Here is a 23,997-nt window from a genome sequence, read left to right as displayed (position 1 = left end):
TTCCAAGTGTTAAATGAACATTCCTCCCTTTCCTGCAAGCCTTTGCAGGACCAGCATAACCTGCCCAGAAATGCACAGTCATACAGACCCTAGTTCAGTCTATACTTTCCTACACAACATTTGTTTATCGTGCAAATATATTTCTTACCCCTGCTAGGCCAGCACCCAGCACCCATTGTGTTGTGCCAAGCCCCCTGGACTTGAATCCCACGCATCCAAATCACCTAAGACACTTAAAGTTAAGTCCTAACTCACCTCCCTGGAATCAGAATCACTGGAGTGAGTGAAAATATTTTTAGTGAGCATCGCCAAGCAATACTGATGGGCAGCCAGATTTAAGACCAGAGTTCTAAATGATGTTAAGATGAATATGACATTACCCTCGGAGATTACAAACCAATGAGAAAGGGAGTAAGATGCCAGCCTCAACTCTTAGTTACTGTAAGTGCCATGGATGGGGTGCAAAGTATTAATGGAGTTTTGAAAATGCCATCTCTTGGGGCAGATGTGGCTCAAGTGGTTGAGTGCCTGCTTCCCACATGGGCCTCCTGGAGGCAGAACAACACACACAAGGTAACCGGCTTAGGGAAGCCAGTGGGGCTCAGTGGTTGAGCACCGTTCTCTCACATGTGAGGTTCAGGGTTCAAACCCCGGTCCTGGTCCCTTACACACACAAAAATGCCATCTCTTAAAGCTTTAAGGGAGGTAGAAAGGGCGGAATCCAGAAAGCTTCCCAGAGACTAGAGAGCTCACCCCCTTCTCCAGGCTAGCTTAGAAGATTGGGCCTGGTGGCGGAAGTAGTTCAAAGTCTCTGGACTCCAGGTCCAATGCTCTGCAGACTTCAAGCACCTTCTTTTTTTTTTTTTTTTTTTTTTTTTTTTTTTTTTTTTTTTTTTATTTTTCTTTTTTAATATTTATTTATTATTATTATTTTTAATTACAATAAAAATATATATATATGAGGTCCCATTCAACCCCACCGCCCCCGCCCCCCACTCCCCCCACAGCAACACTCTCTCCCATCATCGTGATACATCCATTGCACCTGGTAAGTTCATCTCTGAGCATCACTGCACCCCATAGTCAATGGTCCACATCATAGCCCAGACTCTCTCACGTTCCATCCAGTGGGCCCTGGGGGGATCTACAATGTCCCGTAATTGTCCGTGAAGCACCATCCAGGACAACTCCACATCCCGAAAACGCCTCCACATCTCATCTCTTCCTCCCGTTCCCCACACCCAGCAGCCCCCATGGCTACCGTTCCCACACCCATTCCACATTTTCTCTGTGGACATTGGATTGGTTGTGACCATTGCACACCTATGTCAAGTGAGGGCTTAGATTCCACATGGGTACTGGATGCACTCTTCCTGCTTCTAGTTGTAGACACTCTAGGCTCCATGTTGTGGTGGTTGACCTTCTTCAACTCCATGTTAGCTGAGTGGAGTTAGTCCAATAAGTCAAAGTGTAGGAGCTGAAGTCTGTTGAGGCTCTGGGCCTGGGTGTCATATTATCAGTCCAGAGATTCAAATCCCCTACATATATCTTAAACCCAGCACCAACTACAATTCCAATAAAGTAGCATGCAAGTCTTGTCAAGCACCTTCTAAAGGACTTTCTAGCTCTGAGATGTTAAGATGATCTGATCCTAAGAAAAGTTCTTCAATGTATTGATTCTCTGACCCAGTATTGTGAAGGTATATCCAGAGCTAATCTGTTGGAGTTGGAATCTGATAGCCTCATGGGAACCCTGCCTTTCAGATCTAGCTCAGCCCCTCTCCCTGTCTCCCAAAACGACCAGATACTTAGGCCCTCCTCTCTCCCCCTCCCCGACCCACGGTTTCCCTCCCTCACTTGTGGTTAGAAGCTAGAGGTCTGGGAGAAAGCCTGCATTCAGCATACTCCCCACCCCCTTCCTCAAAGCCTACCCAGTGCCAAGGAGCCTCCCTGGAAAGAACCTCCTCCTGGCCCTCCTCCCGCCCCCTCTCTTGTTTCCCTGCCCAGCCCCCACTGGATCCCCCGGAGGGCAGAGGGCGGCCTGTCCAGGGACTGAGCCTTGGGCCCCCTCCCCCCGCTGAACAAACCCCTAGCTACAATTCCTCACTGTTCTGGGCTCAAGGAGAGCGCAGAGACCCCCAGATGGGTCAGCAGATAGGCAGATTTTCATACATTCAACTTTCAACAAATAGTGAGGGCCATTACGAGCTAGGCCCTGTGCCAGGCTCTGGTGTACACCGCTGAGCAAGACAGTACTGGCAATGGGAGATAGATAAGTAACAAGCAGGCAATTTTAAAAATAAAGTATTTTAAGATACTTGTTCTGAAAAAAAAAAATCCGAAGAAAATACAATCTTCTGAAGTAGAGGTTTCCTAGAAAAGATAGTCTCTCCTGTGACCTGCAAGATGAGTGAGAGTCAGGAGAAGAGGAAGAGGGAGATAGAGAGGCAGCGGAGACCTGGAGCCAGAGAGCACACAGCTAGTTCAGGCTGAATGGAGGATCACTAGAAGATGTGGTTGAGGGCAAAAGCCCAGAGGCGGTGACACTGATCTTGTCAACCTTATTAAAGAGGCTTGATTTTCTCCTAAAAGCCTCCAGTCTGGCCTCCTCCATTCCATCCATTTCATTCATCCAACTCTATGAGGCCTTTCTAGGCACTGGAATGCAACAGTGTGCAAAATCATCTAATCACCTGAGGCTCAAATCCTAGAGTCACACAAATATATAATTACAAACCGTGATAATGCCCTGAAAGAAACTCACAGGGTGTCATTAATGTTTAATAAAGAAAGCTGATCTGGTTTTAGGGGTCAGAGATAACTTCCCAGGGAAAGTGATATTTGAACTGAGATAAAAGGATATATCAGGAGTTAACTGAGAGATGGGGATGGGAGTTGAAGAGTGGCAAGGGTATTAAGCCTAGGGAAAAAAGATAGTAAGTACACTAACCCTACAGGGGGAGGAGGCATGGCCAATTCTAGAAGTCCAGTCTATCAGTCAGGGTTAGGAAACAGAACGATTCTAAGTATTAAAGAAAGTGATGACCTACCAGGAGTGCTACTATTTCTATCACAGAAAGATGGGACAGGGGATTGAGTTTGAGGACACACTGCTAAAGCTGCTACCGAAGGACAGGATAGGATGCTGGGATCAGAAAGCCACTGCCCATGCCACGGCAGTGAAATGTTGAGTCCTATCCCTGTCTCCAGGGTGTACAAGGACAGGAGATGCTAGTGTACAGCATCTCCACAACCTTTTGTAGAAGCGAAAACAGCCAAAATTGTTCGACTAATTTCTGCCTTACTTCTGCCAAGTCCATCTAACTATGAATGTCCTAGCTCGAAGAGTCAGGAAATACTTAAGCTTTGTAGCATAGGAAGGTAGAGTGGGAATGGATGCTGTCTGCCATCAAGGCCAGTGTGTCCACAATGCAGAGACAGGGAGGGAGATGATGCTACAAGATGAGGTTGGAGATTTGGGGGCAGGCCTAAGAATTTGGATCTAAGGACGATAAGGAGCCTTTGAAGGATTTTTAAGCAAGGGAATGACGTGATCAGGGGGATATATTTAAAGATCATTTGAGATCTTATGGAGAATGGTTGGAGAGGACCCCAAGTAGAAAGAGGGAGTCTATTTTGCTTAGATGAGAGATGAGGGTAACTTGATTCTGGATGGTGGAGATGGAGAGAGATGTAGGCAGCATAAAGAGATATTTGGGAGTTTGACAGAGAAGCAGGCAGCATAAAGAGATATTTGGGAGTTTAAGTCCACAAGACTTGGAGTTGTATTTGACATGGGCTAGGGGAAAGGGTCAGTACCAAGGATGACTCCCAGGTTTCTGGCTTCTGCAGTTGGATAGATTGTGAACCATTTCCTGACATGTGGAACAGAGAAGGAAACCCAAGTTTGTGGTGAATGTCTTGAGTTTGATTTTGGACATGTTGGGTTTGAGATCTCCATAGAAAATGTCTAAGAGGAGACATGAGATAGGTAGTTATATATATATACATAGGTCTTAAATTCTGAGGAGAGATCTTGGTTTGAGAAAATAAACAGGTGTCATTGAATAACAGTGACTTTCAAACTCTTTAACCACAATTCACAGTAAGCTAGACATTTTACATCTCAGTCATCGTACAGATGTGTGGGTGTATTTATATATAGATCTGAAAGAGGTTTCCCCAAACAATATTTACCCTGTGTGATAACCCTGATATTTTCTGTTCTACTGCTTTATTCACTTATAAATGTTTGTATGACACACTAAATTGATCTCACAATCTCCTAAAGGATCATGAGAGACAGTCAAGGGGAAGAGTATGATAGCAATTAAAGATCATAACTTAAGCAACTCTGTCTGTGAGGGTTTATCCTGTTGGAAAAGGATATGGTGACAAACTAAAAAGAAATATCCAGAAGGGAAGAAGGAGTACAACACGGTGTGGCATACTACAAACCAAGGAAAGATGCCTGCAGGCAGGAAGGGTTAACAATGGCATTAAGAACTGCAAGAGGTCAAGTAAAACTGGCTTTGAGAAATGATAGGTAATCAACTTTGGAAAGTTGTTTGGTACTGTCAATCAAAATTTAAAATTCACATAATCTTTAACACAGCAATATCATTTACAGAAATGAATCCATAGCTAAATTTGAATGTGTGCACAAGTATATTTGTACGAGGATGTTTGCTGCAGCATTGCTTAAAGTACCAAGGACTGGAGACAACCGAATTGTCCATAAATAGGTTAAAAAATATAATGGTTAAATAGATTATGGCACATGCAAACAGTGGAATATTATGCAGCTATTAAAAAGAACAGGGAGCAGAGGTGGCTCAAGCCATTGGGTACCTCTCTCCCACCTGGGAGCTCTCAAGTTAGGTCCCCGGTGCCTCCTAAAAAGAAGCACACAACTGAACAGACACAGAGAGCAGAGAGTGCAACAAAAGGCAGGGGTGGGGGGGAGGGAATAAATAAAAATTTGGAAAGAACAATTCTTTATGTACTGATAGGGAACAATTTCTAAGACACATTGTAACGTGGAAAAAAAGCAAAATATGGCATGTTACTTTTTTAAAAAATGAATACATATATGACCTTGTTAACAACAAAAAAAATCTTTTAACGGCAAAAATAAATGTAAAACACAACATAAGACTTCAAAGAAATTCCTGCAGACTTTGCGGGGACAGGAGTTCATTCTCCTTATCTTTAAAAATAGGAACTTTAATGGAAAGTCTAAGAAAGTCTACAGCTGCCAACTCACTAGTCTCCCGGCTTCAGCCCTTGGTCTCCTTCAGTCCAGGAGGATCATCACAAAAAAAAAAAAAAAAAAAAAATTGATCATTTTACTCCCCTGCTGAAAGATCAAAGGCTTTGCATCCTCCCTGGGGCAACCAGACCTCTCAGACCAGACCAGCCTCCTCTGGGCCTCCCGTCTGGCCTCATTCCCCCACCCAGGCTTCCCAACTTCCCAATCAGCTCCAGCCTGCCCTTCCAGGAATTCTTACTCTTCCTCCCACCCTTGCTTAACCCTTACCTTCCCAGGTGCTCAGCTCTAATGCCTCTTCCTAAACGGAGCTTTTGCAACCTCCTAGACCATCTGATCTTAACATTCTGCTCTAGCTCCCTGGTCCCTCCTTCCAGCAGTTACTGCAGGTGTGATATACATTTCTTTGTGCCGTGTTTTGATGAATATCTGCCTCTGTCTGTGGGCTCTGAGCTGAGGGCAGGGACCATGTTTCTTTCACTCATGATTTTAGCTCCAGTGTTTAGCATTGTGACAGGCCCACAGTAAAAGCCCTATAAATATTTATTACATGAATGATTTAGATTAGGGTTCGTAAACTTTTTGTTCCAGGGACCCCTTTGCCAGTCAGGTGACAACCATGGACCCCTTACTAAGTCCACACTATACTGTGTGTTATTTAATAAATATATCACACCCACACCAACACATCCGCACAAGAATAATGTTATTTCGAATTTCAATTCAGCTCATAGACCCCTTGTTAAAAATCCGATGTAGATATTATTTGACTGTGTGATGGATCAGGACAGGTGTCTACTTTTCCTTCCTTAATGATACTCATGTTGAAGAATGGCTTATTCATCCATCTTTAAAAGGTTAATTCACTCACTTAATCTTCCCACCTTCCATATGAGTTTCCTTCTGCTGGGAGGTCAGGCTATTGGTTTACCAGCTCATCCTCTCCTATTTCTCTGAGAGCATGAAATCAATAAACAGAATGCCTGAGTTCAAAGCCTCGCTTCACCATTGCCTTACTCCTGAAACAAGGGGCTCCTGTCCTGAGCCCCACTGCCTTTTCCCATAAAGCAAGTATTCTTCAGGCACAAGAGTACACCCAGAATCTGTGCCCATTCCTTCCAGATCATGCTCTAAGACCCCAGAATTCCTTTCCAAATGTTGCCAAACTCGCTTAAAAAGCCCATGTAGGGAAGCAGATGTGGCTTAACCAGTTGGGCACCTGCCTACCACATAAGAGGTCCCAGGTTCGGGTTCCAGTGCCTCCTAAAGAAGATGAGCACACACCTGCACCCATTGTAAAGAGCCAGTTGCTGCACCTGCCTCAACGAGCAGACACCTAAAACAAGCAGATCCCACAAGTCAGCAGATGTTGCAGCCCACAGGGAGCAGATGTGGCTCAGGCCATTGGGCACTCCCATGTGGGCGGTCCTGGGTTCCGTCCTAGTGCCACCTGGAGAAGGGAGGCAAAAATAATGAGCTGAAAAATGAGAGAACCATCTGGGGAGAGGGCAGGATAAATAAAAGTAAATAAGTCTTTTTTAAAGCTTTATTTCTCCCCCCACCTCATTTTCTGTTTTTGTTTTTTGTGTGTATGTTCATCATTTCTGCGCCCCCCCACCTCGTTGTCTGTGTGCGTGCTTGTCTTTTTTTTTTTTTTTTGGTGGCAGAGGGAACTGAACCAGGGCCCTCCCATTGGAAAGGAAGTACCCAACCACTTAAGCCATCTCCACTCCCTGCTTGCATCATCATCTTGTTGCATTAGCTTGCTAAACCAGCCTCTCGCATCAGCTCTGCTGTCTTGCTCATCTTCTTTAGAAGCACTGGGAACAGAACCTGGGACCTCCCATATGGTAGGCCGGTGTCCAAGGACTTGAACCACATCCGCTTTCCAAATAAATCTCAAAAGGAAAAAAAAAAACCTGAGTAGGCCTCATCCCTGGCACCAGCCACTTAAGAGCAAATGGTACAGAGCTTGGATGTGGGGCTGCATGTTCACTCATCGATGCCAGGTCCTTCACTGATGGGAAAGGAAGTAGCTGGGCCAGGGTTGGGTACAAGATCTAGAGAGCAGCTCTCCTCGGACTGGCACACTCTGGAACAGAACTTCAAGACTCTTAGAATTCTAAATTTGAACTCTGGCCTCCCAGGTTGTTCTGAAGATATATTTGTCAAGGAAGAGAATAGAACATATTTTGTATAGCACTTTCTTAAATTAATGTATGATTTCTAACTATGTAGAGACGTAGTCTATGGATATCAATTTGTGCTCTTGCCCTGGGCCCCACAAATATCCCTGTTTGGCTTGTCATTTCCTAGTTTTGTGACCTCAGACAAGATGGAAAACCTCTCTGGGCCTCAATTTCCTTGCTTGGAAAATAGGTCTGATTTATTGGGGCTGGTGAGAAAATGAAATAGGATAATCCACCTAAAGGGCTTGGCACCAGGGCCAGACCCTCAATCAACTGCAGTTCTTTTCATTATTTTTCCTCCTTATTATATGCCTTCTGGCTATCATCTCCCATGATTTTCTATGTGACATACAAACTGGTCTCTTTTGTAAGATTTCACAGCATTTCTCCCTCCTGGAATGACCTCATCATTCTCTCCACTTAAACAAATTCTACCTCCTCTTCAATTATGATAATGGCTACTGTTGACTGCTGGGTGTACTATGTTTCAGGCATTGTATTAAGGACTTCAGATGCATTATCTCAACTCAGTTATGACACCAACTCAATGAAGTGTGTACTGTTTATTATTCCTCAAACACAAAGCCACTAGGATCTGGAAAGCTGAAGCACGCGCAGCTGGTAAGAGGCAGAGTCAGCGGGAATTTGAAGCCAGGGAGGCATACTGCAAAGTCAAGTTTCTCCAAGGCCAGGACTGAGTCAGGGGCAGTTTGCCGCCACCTCCCTCCTTCCACGGCACCGGTGGGTGGCTCCTTTCTCTTCCAAGTCCCCACAACCAAGGCTGTCACAGCCGGTCAGCTCGAGGGACCTGTCCGTGGACTAATTCGGTCAAGAGAGCCGACACGTGGCCTCCCGCCACGCTGCCTCTCATCTTCGATCCTCCCCCTCTCTCCCCTTCCCTTCCCTCCTCCCTTCCTTTCTTTCTCCCACTGACTTCCTTCTGGTGCCAGGCTTCGTGTTCACATGCAAAGTGTTACCAGCCGAGAGCTGGGGAGAACGGAATTGTGTGTCTTCTCTCTCCAACTTCCTCACGCCTGTTTGGCTGCTTTGTTTTTTCAAGCGAACACTTTAGCTCCCGTCCCTCGAGCCCAATTCAAACGTTGCATAGCAGTTGGCTTGATCCGAGGAGGACCCTGTCCCCTTAATTCCCAGCCCCCACGCCTCCGCGCCAGCCCTCAAATCCCGGCCGCCCTGCCCCCTCCGGAAGGGGGAGTTGGGGGCGAGCACCAAAATCTGAGTGGTTCTTTCAAGACTCCGTTGCCGTAGAAACGGGCCAGCACAGGCCTAGGCGGTCCAGTACGCCAGCCTCCAGCGACGCAGCCAATCGGCTCCCAGCGCCGTCCCAGGGGCCCCGCCCCCAGCTGCAGGGCAGCCCACCAATGGGCAGGTCTCTTGGCTTAGGGCTTAGGGACACCACCAATAAGCTTCGACCCTGGGCTCTCCCTTTAGCTTCAGTGTAGCAACAAGACTCAATTTTTTTTTTTTCTTTAAGGACTTATCCAAATTAAAAGCAACTAGCAGTAATGCCTCTGCCAGTTCCAGCCTGAATAATCTTTGGCTGGTATTTTATTTAAGGAGAACAAAAATGCTTCAATTACGCAACAATACGCTTTACTAAAATAATTTTCGGCAATGAAAATTTAGGCAGTGGGGTTGATATTTAAAAGCCACTGCTCTGTGAGGATTTATTTCATTATAGGTATTTTCATTTAAAGTATAACGATCAGGGAATAGTCATCTTGTTTGAAACACAAACTAAAACTAAAGACCCTGAGCTTTTAATGCTGAGTTTATGAGACAATCACTTAACTGACTGGTAGCACACTTTTATTGATCAATTTAATTCCTGGATTCAGAACATGTTAAAATTGTATAATAAATGAGCATTTCTCTAATCAATGGAAGAAATTCCATTTTCGAGTCAGGTTGCATGTAATAATGGCTTTGACACTCTTAAGGACTTTTTTGAGTAAATTTTATCGTTTAGATGAGTTTTAGATTTACAGAAAAAAAATGCAAAGATAATACAGAGAGTTCCCATATACCCCTATTATAACATCCTACATTAGCATGGTACATTTGTTGTAATTAATGAACCAATACTGATATATTTTATTAACTGAAGTGCATTCTCTTCAAATGTCCTTAGTTTTCACCTAACGTCCTTTTTCTGTTCCAGGATGCCATCCAGGGTACATTACATTTAGTTGTCTTGCCTCCTTGGACTCCTCTCGGCTGTGAGTCTCTTGGACTTTAACATGATTTATCACTGTTTTTGCTGACCTTGATCTTCTGAGTGAGGTAGTGTTTGTCAGGTCTCTGCACTGTAAAGGCACTCTGCACTTTTCCCCCTTTTCATACTGTACTCTTTGGAAGCAAGTCACTATCCCTAGCTCACACCTAAAGAGTGGGGAGTTATGATTCACCTAGAGAGCAGACTGTCCACATAAATTATTTGGTGTTCTGCATGGGAGACATATCTTGTCTACATATAATTATTTATTCATTCAATCATTTATGTATATAAGTATGGACCCATAGGTATTGATTTTATATGTTGAGTTATATATAATGCAATACTCCTTTATTTTGTTGCTCAAATTCTTCCAGCTTGGATCTCTGGGAGCTCTTTCAGTTGGCTCCTATCCCTTGACATGTCCCAATTATGGTGGTGTGTTTGGTTGTTGCTATTGGGCACATCCTCACTTTCTAACACTAAAAGATGCTCCGTGCTCAACCTTATATTTCCTGCCCCACTTCTAGAATCAGGCATTACTTCAAGGAGCCCTGATTCCTTTTATTGGAGAATGGTGTTAGAAACCAAGATCTGGTGCCTAGGTGTACATGTTGCTTCTGGGATGTTATTTCTTTAAGGCCCTCACAGCTGAGAGAACAAAGAAATAAATGTGTGTCTACTAATGTGTATATACCCATATCTATAAATATTTCTATATGTAGCCATTTTATCTATATTAGGCTAAACATGAGTTTATACTGATATTTCTAATTCTAATCCATTACCACATGATCATTCTAGCCTCCTGCACTTGCTTATCTGTAAATTCTTGCTCCAACATTGAGAAACCTGGTTCCCATGATTGGCCATCTATTTACTTAATTATCCAATTCCAGCTTAAGTGTCAGAATTATGAACCCATAACCCTGCAGGAAACTATCAACTAGAATACAGTACTTTTGTATGGATGGGTCTTCTGTCCCCACAGAGCTTCCAATCTACACAAACGCAGGTTTCTTACAGGAGTAGCTGAGTGCTCTGTAGTGGAGTACCAAGGGTGGTGCCGTGGGAGAAGCAGGGTTCCCAAAATGAGGCAGCATGGTATCTGTGGATAATTTAAAAACAATAATAAAACTGACTGAAAGTCAGTCTGCTTTTTATTATCACCATGTACCTGCAACTCCAAACCATATAACGAAACCTGCTATTTCCCAAAGAAATCTTTTGTTGGTCTGAGTGTTAATAATATCTTTGTGGGAAGCGGATGTGGCTCAAGTGATAGGGCTTCCGCCTGCCATATGGGAGGACCCGGGTTCAATCTCTGGGGCCTCCTGGTGATAAAATAAGAAGAGAAAGCATGCCTGTGCAGTGAGCCAGTGCCCGTGTGGTGAGCCGAGTGTCCATGTGAGTGCATGCGTGGCAAGCCGAGTGCCCATGCAGCAAGCTAGTGCCTGTGCAAGTGAGTCACGCAGCAAGATGATGATACAACAAAAGAAAGACAAAAGGGAAAGTCAAGGCAAAGCACAGCAGAAACTAGGAACTGAGGTGGCACAGCTGACAGGGAATCTCTCTTCACATTAGAGGTCCCTAGGATCAAATCCCGGTGAATCCTAGAGGAGAAAAAATGAGAAGACAAAAAGAGAAACAGATACAGAAGATCACGCAGTGAATGGACACAAACAGCAAAAACAGGAGGGAAGGGGAGAGGAAGGGAAGGGAGGGGAGGGGAGGGGAGGAGGGGAGGAGAAAGGGAAATAAGTAAATTTTTTTTATCCCCCCCCCCCTTTTGGCTTTTTTTTGCTTGCTGTCTGCTCTCTGTGTCCATTCGCTGTGTGTTCTTCTGTGTCTGTATTTATTTTTGTTTATTTCCACCTCCCCTGTGGCTTGCTTGCTGTCTGCTCTCTGTATCCATTCACTGCACGCTCTTCTCTGTTTTTGCTTGTCTCCCTTTTTGTTGTGTTACCTTGCTGAGTCGGATCTCTGCAGCACTTGTGGGCCGGGTGGCTCTCCACAGCGTCCGGGCCGGCCTGCCTTCACAAGGAGGCCCTGGGACGTGAACCCAGGGCCTCCCATATCATAGACGGGAGCCCAACTGATCGAGCCACAGCCACTTCCCAAGTAAATCTTTTTTTTTTTCCCAAAAAGAGTAAGTACCAGGATATCGTACATAGCACATTACCCTTTTGATAAAGCTAAAAGCACAGTATATTTTGAAGAAAAACTATTTTAAAAGCAAAGGAGAAATCGGGACCTCCAAACACTGCTAGTGGTACAGCTGCTTTGGAAAACAGCTTGGCATTTCCTCAAAGGGCTGAACAGAGCTACCATATTACCCAGTAATTCCAAGCCTAGATATATAATACCCAAGAGAAATGAAAACCTATGTCCACACAACAACTTGTACACAAATATCCATGGCAGCATTACTTATAATAGCCCCAGAGTGGAAACAACCCCAATGTCTATCAACTAATCAAAGAAGATTAAAATGTGGCATATCCATATAATAGAATATTATTCGGCAATAAAAAGTAATGAAATACTAACACATGCTGCTACACAAATGAAACTAGAAAACAAGATATGAAGTCAAAGAGGTTAGACAAAAAAGGTCACACAGTGTATGAATTTCCTCTATATGAAATATCTAGAACAGGCAAATCCTTAGAGACAGAGGTAGATTAGTGGTTGTCTGGGGTTAGGGGGTACAGGAGAGGTAGAGCTGGGGAGAGACTGCTAATGCTTCTTTTGGGGATGATGAAAATATTCTAAATTTGCTGGTGGTGATGATTGCCCTATGCTGTGAATATACTAAAAGCCATTAAATCGTGCACTTTAAATGCGTGAAGAGTGTGGTGATTCATACCTCAATAAAGCAGTTATGTTTTTTAAAATGTAAGGGAGGATAAACACAAGACTCATGGTAGGCATTACCTCGGGTGAGGGACGCAGGGGATGGAATGGGAAAGGAGTTCCTAGGGGAAGTTAAGTTATAATTAGTGTTCCAGTTCTTGTGTTGGGATGCTGAATTCACTGGTTTTTATTAAATTACATATAAATAACTGCATAAAAACATAAAGGAGTCCATTGCAAACAACGATGAGAATGTGTCCCCGATAAGCAATTCTGTGCCTGTGAGGTGGATTACGGCCAAGAGAGTGGTCAGAGCAGGCCACTTTGGGGAGACCATGTGAGCGGAGGCTGGAAGGAGGAATGGGGTCAGCCATTGTGGAGAACAGGGTAGAGAGATTTCCAGGCAGAAGAGACAGAGCCTACAAAGTCCCCACATTGGTCAAAGCTTGATGAGCTTGAGGAACATCCAGGTGGCTGGTGTGGCTAGTACACTGCGTAGGGAGAGTGGAAGGAGGTGCGTTTGGAGCGGTGGGCAGGGGCCAGATCTCACAGGGCCTTTTGGGACCATGCTTAAGAGTCTGTATTTTAATCTAAACATGATGGATTTTAAACAAGGAAGTGATGTGATCTCATTTTCCATTTTTAAAACATCACTCCAGCTGCTGTACATGGATAAAGACACTGTGGTAGACTCATATAATGGAATTTTAAACATAGTGAAAATTAGCAAGCTGTAAGCATAAGCAGCAAATAAATGACTCTCATAATCTTTTAGTAGAGTGAAAGAAGCAAGTAGCAGAAAGCAACATACAGTACGATCCATTTTTATCAATGTAAAAGTAAGCAACACCAAACAATCCATTATTTAGGGGTACATACAGACTTTTAGGGATTGCTGAGGAATGAATTACCCCAACGCTTAGTGGCTTGAAGCAATAATGGTTTTATTGTTCATGATCTTGTGGGACACCAATGGGGGCCGAGTTCAGCAGGGATGACTAGTCTTGGTTTCACATGATGTTAGCTGGGGTGACCTGACGAGGGCTGGGAAATCCAAGATGGCCCATTCACATGTCTAGGGCCTTGGTGCAGGTTGTGGGCTCAGCTCTCCTCCATGCAGCCTTCCTCCTTCCATCTGGTCTCTCGTCATTTAGCAGGCTAGCCTGGGCTTCACATGTGGCAGCTGGCTTGCATGTGGGCAAGAATGGAAGTTGCAAAAGCCCTTCAAGGTTTAGCTTGAAGTCACCCAACATCTCGTCCATCATATTCTATTAGGCAAAGCAAGGTTTCTCCAGAAAAACATCTGATAGGCTATAACATATACATATGCATGCAAATATTAAGAGATTTATTATAGGACTGATTACACCATCATAGTGACTGGCCAATTAAAATTCTATAGGGGGGAAAACGGACTTTGGCCCAGTGGTTAGGGTGTCCGTCTACCATATGGGAGGTCTGCGGTTCAAACCCCGGGCCTCCTTGACCCGTGTGGAACTGGCCATGTGCAGTGCTGATGCCCCCGCGTGGGGGAGCCCCACGCACAAGGAGTGCGCCCCTGAGGAAAAGCAGCCCAGCGTGAAATGAAAGAGCAGCCTGCCGAGGAATGGCGCCGCCCACACTTCCCGTGCCGCTGACGACAACAGAAGTGGACAAAGAAACAAGACGCAGCAAATAGACACAGAGAACAGACAACCAGGGGAGGGGGGGGGGAAATTAAATAAATAAATAAATCTTTAAAAAAAAAAAAAAATTCTATAGGGAAGGCCAAAACAAGTTTTGATGAATTCCCCAGGAGAAACTGGCTGGTTGAGGTAGAGATGGAAATTCTTCTTTCTGATTGCTGAAATCAGCAGTCCTTCCTTTAAGGCTTTCAACTTGAAATCTCTTTTATTGATTGTACATATAATTGGCCGGAGATGTAATCACCTGACAAATGATTTAAATCCACAGAATAGGGGAACAGATGTGGCTCAAGTTGAGTGCTGCTTCCCACATGGGAGGTCCCAGGTTCAATCCCTGATGCCTCCTAAGAAACAAACCAACAAAAAAAAAAACACACAAAACAAACAACAAACAAACAAATGGAAAAACCAAATCGGGGAGCTGATGTTACTCAGTGGTTGAGCACCGGCTTCCCATATACTAGGTTCTGAGTTCAATACCTGGCCCCAATACCTCAAAAAAATAAAAAATAAATCCAGAGAATACTCTCACAGCAGTAACAATCAGGCCAAACAGTTGGACACTATAACCTAGACAAGTCAGCACATGAACTTACCCATCACAACAGGACCAGCCCAGGTCTAGAGGAGGGGAAAGAGACTCCATCTTTTGATGAGAGAAGTGGCAAAGTCACATTGCAAAAGGGCATCACAATGGGAAAGAGTATTGTGGCTGTCTTTGGAAACAACCTCCATGGAGAAAAGGGAAAGGAATGAGATATGCAAACTTTACAAATGGTTATATCTGTTGGGGAGCTAAGGAAGGGGAATACAGGAGAAGCATACGGGAGAATTCAAAGACATTGATAATGTTCTGCTTCTTAAATTGGGTGGTGTGTCACAGGTTTCACGGTATCACTATGTTTCATAATTTATATGTAATCATACTTATATGTATTATTATATAATTTTTTACTTTAAAAATTTGAAATTATTTTGATTTACAGAAGAGTTGTAAAGATAGTACAGAGTCAAGGTCCCAGGTTCATTCCCCAATACCTTCTAAAAACAAAAAAAAACAACTCTCATTGGAATGCGGATGTGGTTGAGTTCCTGCTTCCCATGTATGAGGTCCTGGGTTCAATCCCCAGCACCTCCTAAAAAACAAGAAAAATAGGATAGTACAGAGAATTCCCATAATCCTTGGCCCAGCTTCCCCTAATGATAATATCTGATGTAACCATGGTACATCTACCAAAACTAAGAAAATAACACTTGCACAATACTATTAACTAAACTACAGTCTTTATTTTGATTTCATAAGTTTTTTCACTAATGTCCTTTTTTTAAAAAGAGGTACCAGGGATTGAACACAGGGCCTGATACACAGGAAGCAGGCGCTCAAACACTGAGCCACACCCACTTCCCTCACTAATATCCTTTTCCTGATTCAGGATGCATCCTGATACAACAAATTGTATATAGTGTGATTATCTTTCTTTAAAATAAAAAAATAAAATGCCAACAAAAAAGATATTTGTCCCTTTATTCATCAAAGAAGTGCAAATGAAAACAACAAAGTGCATTACATTGCACCTATCTGACTGGCAAACATTTAAAAGAATATTGGGAAGCAGATATGGCTCAAGTGATTAGGCTCCATCTACCACATAGGAAGCCCAGGGTTTGATTCACAGAGCCTCCTGGTGAAAGGAAGGGTGGCCCAAGCAGAATGTTGGCCTGTGCAGATGTGCTGGCCTGAGCAGAGAACTGGTGCAGCAAGATGGCACAACAAAAAGAGACCCAGAGGAGAGACAGTAAGAGACACAACAGAACAGGAGACCAGGGAGCTGAGCTGGTACAAGAGATTGAGCACCTCTTTCCCACTTCAGAAGGTCCCAGGATCTGTTCCCGGTACGACCTAAAGAGAAGACAAGCAGACACAGAGAAATGCACAGCAAATGGACACAGAGCAGACAATGGGGCGGGGGTGGGGTGGGGATAGGGTGGGGAATTAAATAAACAAACAAATAAATTAATTAAAGGGTGATATTGGCCAGGGTTGGTGAAGGTAGTTAAAGTGTATACCCTACAGAGAGTGGAAGTCTGTAAACTTTCAGAGGATTACGTTTGAATCACATAGATGAACAGTTTAAATATGCATATCCTTAGACTGCTGAATCTCTTTTCTTTTTTAACAAGTTTTTTTTCTCTCTTCCCTCCCCCCTCCCCCAGTTGTCTGCTCTCTGTGTCCATTCGCTGTGTGTTCTTCTGTGTCCATGTGTATTCTTGTCAGTGGCACCCGGAATCTGTGTCTCTTTCTGTTGTGTCATCTTGCTGCATCAGCTCTCGGTGTGTGCGGCACCATTCATGGGCAGACTGCACTTTTTTTCGCACGGGGCAGCTCTCCTTACGGGGCGCACTCCTAGCATGTGGGGCTCACGGCACTCCTTGCTCTCATCAGCATGTGCGTGGACCAGCTCATCAGATGGGTCAGGAGGCCAGGGGTTTGAACCTTGGACCTCCCATGTGGTAGGCAAACGCACTATCCGTTGGGCCAAATCCGCTTCCCAACTGCTGAATCTCTTGATGAGAATTTATCCTAAGGAAATAAGGGACAAGTGTGCAAAAATGTATATACAAAGATATTCACTGTACTATTGTTTATAACAGCAAATAAGATGAAAAAAATCTAACAGTAAATAAGATGAAAAAATCTAAGTGTCCTTCAAGAAGGGATTGATTCAATAAATTACAGTATATCCATATAATATATACTAGCCAGATCTGGAGAAGAATCCATGTACTACATGGAAAGAGAAAAGGGATAATGTTGTCCTCAGGTCATGGCAGCTGGCTGCTCTGGAGTGAAAGGTATAAAATAGACAGCATGGAAGAAACCACAATGCCTTTATGTCCTAATCCCAGATCCCTCATACCAGCTCTTGTGCCACATTCTCTTAGTTAGAAGCAAGTCACTAAATAGAGCGCACAATTACGGGAGTGGGGGGGGGGGGGGCTGGGCTCCTCCTTTTGAAAGGAGGAGTATCAAAGAATTTGAGGACATGTTTTAAAACCACAAACCTTTTAGATGATCTTCCTGCCTCCAAATTTCCCTCTTCTGGTCCATCCACAACACATGGAAACTCTTTTATCTTCCTAAAGCACAACTCTTATGTTGTCTTCTAGCTCAGCTACCTTCCCTGGCTGCCCACAGCCCAAGCTTCTAAAACCCACTCACTGTTTTGCCCTCTAGTTTCAGCTCAACATAAACACATCCAGTTTCTCATGTACACTCCATAAGTCACTGGACTTGGAGCTTTTCCACACCCCACAAATCTTCAAGACTCCACCTCCATCTCTTTATCATCTCCCAGCCCCTGCACTTCCTATTTCCTCTACCTGAAATGTTGTTCCCCCAGATTTTTGCATGAATGGCTCCTTTTCATCATCATGAAGCTAAACTCAACCCTCACTCCTATCATCCACTCTGTTCTAGCCATTCATTCTCCATTATCCTGTTTTGTTTTCTTCATAGCACCCCCAACTATCAGAAATTCGTATTTGCTTAGTTGTTGTGTTTTTTTTCAGTTGCTCCCAATTACTCCTTGAGAAAATGGACACTTAGTCATTGCTGTAACCCCACAACGCCATTTTCAAACTTACTAGATGGCTTACAGTAGGTGCTCCATAAATATTTATTGAATTAAATGTGCTCTCTCCTATGGAGTTGTCTTAGAATGGCTCACACACTGAATAATCTGTTGAGAAAGAAAAAAACAAAGTGAAGACATTATCTCCCTCAGCTGAGTTCCCATTCCCTGTTGCCTCTCTTCAATGTGGCCTGCTTTGGGGAAGGCAGCAAAGTCTCATTCCCCCAAAAGACAGGGTTTTTTCCCAGGCCCCAGACTCTGCATTTATTCATCTCTAGCTCCCCAGTGTCTACAACATGGTCTGGAAACAGTATTGTTTGTTGAATGATGGATTGATGGATGGATGGATGGATGAAGGAAAGGAGGGAAGAGTGGTGGGATAATGGACAAGTATTCTTCCTGAGAAGAGTGACAAAGTCCAAATCAGACAATCTGGGAGTAAGTTAGGGAATATTCAAATAGTTTGGAATTCATATGATGATAATATAGTAATAATAACAACAATGCAGCTCAGATCAGAGAAAGATCTTTTAAGACACCCTAAGTACTGAAAAGACAACTAACTATCCATCACTTGAATATCGAATGGAAAAAGTGTAAAAGTGTCAGAAAAATTCAAGAAATCTTGTGTTTTTCCCATGATCATTATTTCACTATTTTTTGAAATGTAAAATCCATCGACCTAGGTACCTACTGGGATATCTAGTCCCAGATAAATAGTACTGAATTGAGCATTTACTAGATGTCAGCGATGTGTTCACATCCATTATCCAGTTTAATATGTGAAACAACCATACAAGGGAAAGACTACTATATTATCCACATTTTAAGGCTAAACAAAAGGAGCCACCGGGATATGAACAAGAGGAAGTCTGACTCCATCCGACATTGAACCACTAAGCTCTTCGGTCTTTCTGGCTGCAACTAGAAAGGCTCGAACCGGGAGATCTCCAGTCTCAGTACTTAATAAATCGGCGGTGGGGCCATTTGGAGAGGGCCTTCTCCTGCCTCCGAGCGCCCTGTGCCTTTAAAAGTAGCCCCCTCCCGTCAGGATGCTCCAATGACGGTCCCAGGCACTTGGAGCAGCATCCCGCCCAGCGAGATCCCGGAGCCGCACAACGGCCCTTCGGCTCGTCCTACACTCTCCTGCTAGGCTCCCCGCCCGCCGGGAGCGGGTGAGCTCGGCGGCCAGAAGCGCGCACCTCCTACCCACGACCGTGCCCGACGCACTCCAGTGGAAAGCGACCTTCGCGATCCCAGCCCCGACCCCTCCTAGCTTCTGATCCCCCGCCCAACGCTCGGGCCCGCATGGCCGTGAAGGTGACCTCCCCCGGGGGCGGCTTAAGCCCCGCGGGGCCTAGCGGGCTCACACGTGGAGAGCGGGATGCGCGCGCCCCTCCCCGCCACGCGCCTCGTGCCTGCACCCTGGCCACGCCCCTCGGGCTGGCTCCGCCCCGTGCCCGCGCACGCTTCTCCTGGCCGGGGGAGGGGCCAGGCGCTCCCGCCGGCCTCCAGACTTGCGGCCGCGCGGGGTGGGGCCTGGGAACCGGACGCCCACGCATCGGCTAACAGCGGACACGGCCCGAGGACAGTGAAATCTGGAAGGCCATCTTGCTCGGGATCCTCGGCTGGCTGTCGGAGGGCGAGGTGCCTCCCACCTCTTCGTTCGCCGAAGAGGGGAAGAGGGGGTCAGACCTCGAACCAAGGATTCAAATTCTAGACCGCATGCTGGGTGTTGAGTATCTGGCAAGTGGGCGTCACAGCCCCTTCTTTTTTGAGGGTTCTTGAGGCGCCTTAAACTAAAGGAATTCATTTGAGTCCATAAGCATTTGTTGAGCCCATGTGTGGCGGACACTGTGCTGTACTTGGCGGAGACTACATCTAGAACAAAATGAGTCCGTCCCCTAGGGAGCGCGTAGACACCGCTCCTCTACCTTCTTTCAATTCTGCTCTGGGACGGTGAGAAAAGATGCCCCTGAAAAGGGAGGGGGCAGAGGTCCAATGGGCCGGCAGGTGTTACTGAATAAGCTCAAATTTCAAAGAACGCGGAGCGGGAACAGCGTTGCGAGCCAGACGCAAAGCCCATTCCGCTGTCGCGCTGAGCCCCCAACCTAAGGAAAAAAGCCGACCTCCCGCGTCTCCCCCAATCCCAGCCGCCGGACCGCCCAGCCCCGCAGTCTAAGCCCCGCCCCGCCCCAGCGGCCTGCGATTGGGAGATGCAAATTCCAGGTTATCTGCCCAGCAACGGGTGACGCGCCGCTCGCGAGCGGGGCGTGGCCGGCCGCAGCCCAAGCGGGCACCTCGGTGTTTACACGGGGCGGCCCCGTGCGCGCCGCAGCGGCCCGCGGACGGCGAGGGGGGGGAGGTGGCGCGCGCGCCGGCGGGGCCGCGCGGGGAGAAAGACACTGGAAGGCGGCGGCGGTGCGGGCGGCCGCAAGGAGAGGCCGCGGGAGTCCGGGGCGCGCGGCTCCCCCGCCCCCGCCGAACAATGTGTGGGGTGCGGCCGGGCGCAACTTGCCGGAGGCGGCGGGGGCGCGCCGAGCCCGCCTGAGCCCGCGCCGCTGACCTTCTCCCCCCGCCGTCCGTTGGGCCCGAGCGCCCAGCTCCTCGCTCCCCAGCTCGCGGGGGCCGGGCCGAGCCGCGGGGCGGGGCCGCCCCTCCGTCGCCGCTGCCTCCTCCCCCACCCCCAGCCGCGGAGGATGCGGACGGCCCCCGGCGGCGTCTAGCGGCCCCGGGCCCAGGCGCGATGGTGCAGCAGCGGGGCGCGAGGGCCAAGCGGGACGGCGGGCCGCCGCCCCCGGGGCCCGGGACGGCTGAGGAGGGGGCGCGCGAGCCCGGCTGGTGCAAGACCCCGAGCGGGCACATCAAGAGGCCGATGAACGCGTTCATGGTGTGGTCGCAGCACGAACGGCGGAAGATCATGGACCAGTGGCCCGACATGCACAACGCGGAGATCTCCAAGCGCCTGGGCCGCCGCTGGCAGCTGCTGCAGGACTCGGAGAAGATCCCGTTCGTGCGGGAGGCGGAGCGGCTGCGCCTCAAGCACATGGCGGATTACCCGGACTACAAGTACCGGCCGCGCAAAAAGAGCAAGGGGGCGCCCGCCAAGGCGCGGCCCCGCCCCCCCGGCGGCGGTGGCGGCAGCAGGCTCAAGCCCGGCCCGCAGCTGCCGGGCCGCGGGGGCCGCCGAGCTGCGGGAGGGCCTTTGGGGGGCGGCGCGGCGGCGCCCGAGGACGACGACGAGGACGACGAGGAGGAGCTGCTGGAGGTGCGCCTGGTCGAGACCCCCGGGCGGGAGCTGTGGAGGATGGTCCCGGCGGGGCGGGCCGCCCGGGGACCCGCGGAGCGCGCCCAGGGACCGTCGGGCGAGGGGGCGGCAGCCACTGCTGCCTCCCCAACACCGTCGGAGGACGAGGAGCCGGAGGAAGAGGAGGAGGCGGCGGCGACCGAGGAAGGCGAAGAGGAGACGGTGGCATCGGGGGAGGAGCCGCTGGGCTTTCTGTCCAGGCTGCCCCCTGGCCCCGCCGGCCTGGACTGCAGCGCCCTGGACCGCGACCCAGACCTGCCGCCCGCCTCGGGTACGTCGCACTTCGAGTTCCCGGACTACTGCACCCCCGAGGTTACCGAGATGATCGCCGGGGACTGGCGCCCGTCTAGCATCGCCGACCTGGTTTTCACCTACTGAGCCCACCGTCAGCGGGGCGCGCACGCCCCCAAACCAGCTGTTTACATACAGGAATCAGGTATTGGGGCCCCTCGGAGGCCGAGGCTGGCACCCTATCTCCCGCGCAGCCTCCCCCCTCCTAGATGTGCCCTTCCCCCCTCAGATCCAGACATGCCCCACCCCCGCAGACACACCCCAAGGCAGCCCAACCCCCACCCCTTCTCTGACCGCCGAGCCCCTCCCATCTTGCCCCCTCCCGCGCAGCCACCAGCAGCCAGCCCCCCTCCGATACTCCTCCCTTCCTCGCCTGCCAACCTGCACCCCTCCCCCACTTTGCACACGCCCCTCCTCGTGGCCGGAGGGCACGCCCCAGCCCCCGTGCTCCCCAGCCCCCGCCCCTGCCGTGCCCACTCGCTCTCGGTTAGGGGGCGCTCGGGCTGGGCGGCCCTGCGCGCCTCCGGTGCCCAGCCCCTCCCTCGCGGGGAGGAGGGGCGCGCTCTTGTAGTCTTGGCGCGCGGGGTCCCGCCCCCCCTTCTCGCGCATGCTTAATGTTTCTGGGGAGGAGGGGGCTGGTCCCAGCTGAGCCGCTCGCCTCCGCCTGCTGCTAGTGGAAAAAGGGGGGGCGGGTGGAGAGCGATCCCGAGAAATCCTTTGATCCGGGAGCGCTCGGCTTCCTCTCCACCCGACCAGGCGTCACTGCCTTAATGGGAGGAGCACTCGGGAACGGGAGAAAGAGACTTGTGGGCCTGAAGCTCTCCCCAGTGGCAGAGCCCCTTTTCTTTTACGGGGTCGCCCACACCCACCCACGCGCATTGCCCTGACTGCGTGACTGCCCCCTCACGGCCAACCTTGATTCCCTAGAAACGTTTCCTCCCCCTACCTGGGAGTTGGGGGTAGGGTTTTTCCTCGGAACTCCATCAAGGGAAAAAGGGGCTCCTCAAGAAAACACAGAACCCAAGAACGGACCATTCTAGGGACAGGGTCCCTTTTGCGCCTTCTACCCACCCCACCCCCGGGATGGGAAACGCCCTATCCATCGTCTCAGGGCACCCTTCCAGCCAGGGCCCCTGCCAAAGTCTCCCCCCAGCCCCCATCATTCAAGTCCACCCTCTGTAACTAAGCCACAGCCTTCATTGGGAGAAACTGAGGCACGTTGGTACTAGGGGACCGAGACATGATAGCAGATGGGGTGGCCCTGCTTTCAACAGAGCTGGCCTGAGAGAGGTCATTGGCTGGGCCCAGTGAAACTGAGCCCGTGGATTCAGAGCGTCGCCGTGGAAGGACAGGAGGAAATCGTGTCCCTGGTGCTGTTACCCCTCTCCGTCCGTGTCCCCGCCCCTCCGGCCTCCCACACTCCCTTTGCCCTCACTACCTGTATCTCACCGGCCGTGTGTCCATCCTCCCGGGTGACACACACTCTCATTCACACACACAAATCTCAGGAACAAACGGTCCCAGACTCCTCCGGGACCCCCGTCGAGGGTCTCTGCAGGTCTCTGCCCCACGCGTTCCCGTCGCTGACAAAGCCACCAGCTGCCTCCTTAAAGCTTGGTGCTCCGGCTCTGGGCCTTTCTCGCGCGCTCTTTCTCTCTCTTTCTCTCTCTCTCTTTTTTTAAGAAAAAAACAAACAAAAAAAGACAATGAAAAAAAAAACAAAACGTCATGTGAGTGAAGAGGTGTCACTGTCTGTGGTCATGGAGAATAGTCTCGTAGCTGAGGGGAGGGGTCCCTCTCCTTGGGGCACTGGCACCCACAGCAGGACTTTGGCCAGTCTGATGCCAGGACTGAATAAAGTGTATTTGCCCCGACCTTGCCCTGTGGTTCTGCATGTCTGTGCTTTGCCTCAACTTCGGTGAACAGTTTGCCCAGTTCAAGTTCATAAGACTTTAGTTGCATGTCATCCCCATGCCGGAAGAGCTGGTGCCCCAGGGCAAGGCACCTGGCCCTTTAGGCCTATGACTCCCCACTATTTCAGGACTCCCTAGTCTCATGAAGCACGGCAAACTCAACCCTGCAGGAACCAGGCAAAGAACAAATGAGCGCACAAGTCTGGGTGGACACTGGCTTTAGGACCCATTTCAAGGATGGGGTGGAGGGGTGCTGCTCACTTCCTACTAGTTGTGGCCTTGGGGTGAGAATGCAACTCAGGAAGCTCAGATGGTCACATTTTTCAGGAGAATATGGAAATCTGGATGTTTCTATGAATCATCTCAATTTAAAAATGAATGCTGACTCAAAAATGTTTTAAATCCTCTGGTTCAAATGAAAACAGGTGTGCAGGCAGGACTGGTCCAGGGTGGTTAGTTTGACCCTGTCCTTCGCAAGGATTAAGAAGCAGGGCAGGGCCACACTGCCTGGCATCAAAGCCAAGCTTCACCACTGAGTACTCGTGCGACCTTGAGTAAGTTAATGCCCTCATGCTTCTTTCCAAATGGGTAAAGTGGGGGTGAGAGTAGTACCTACTTTACA

At 48.3% G+C, this 23,997-nt stretch overlaps 1 protein-coding gene and 1 long non-coding RNA gene across 2 annotated transcripts; one reads left to right on the top strand and one right to left on the bottom strand.

Annotated features, from left to right (window-relative positions):
* Positions 1-13,474: 13,474 nt before the first annotated feature.
* LOC111765480 (uncharacterized) lies at positions 13,475-17,972 on the bottom strand. Its single transcript, XR_009183184.2, has 2 exons — positions 17,878-17,972; positions 13,475-16,813 (listed from the first exon to the last, which is right to left on the bottom strand). It is a non-coding gene; the product is annotated as an uncharacterized lncRNA (long non-coding RNA).
* A 2,225-nt stretch (positions 17,973-20,197) lies between these two features.
* On the top strand, positions 20,198-23,337 carry SOX12 (SRY-box transcription factor 12). Its single transcript, XM_058286846.2, has one exon. The coding sequence runs from the start codon at positions 20,611-20,613 to the stop codon at positions 21,547-21,549; it is 939 nt and encodes a 312-aa protein (XP_058142829.1). The 5' UTR covers positions 20,198-20,610; the 3' UTR covers positions 21,550-23,337.
* The last annotated feature ends 660 nt before the right edge of the window (positions 23,338-23,997 follow it).

The sequence above is a fragment of the Dasypus novemcinctus genome, chromosome 24 (genome assembly GCF_030445035.2).
Source record: "Dasypus novemcinctus isolate mDasNov1 chromosome 24, mDasNov1.1.hap2, whole genome shotgun sequence".
Classification (NCBI taxonomy): domain Eukaryota; kingdom Metazoa; phylum Chordata; class Mammalia; order Cingulata; family Dasypodidae; genus Dasypus; species Dasypus novemcinctus.
This window is presented reverse-complemented; position numbering and strand designations above follow the sequence as displayed.

What these genes read in the sequence shown, in the direction of transcription:
- SOX12 (XM_058286846.2), top strand. Translation starts at nt 20,611, where the DNA reads ATGGTGCAGCAGCGGGGCGCGAGGGCCAAGCGGGACGGCGGGCCGCCG.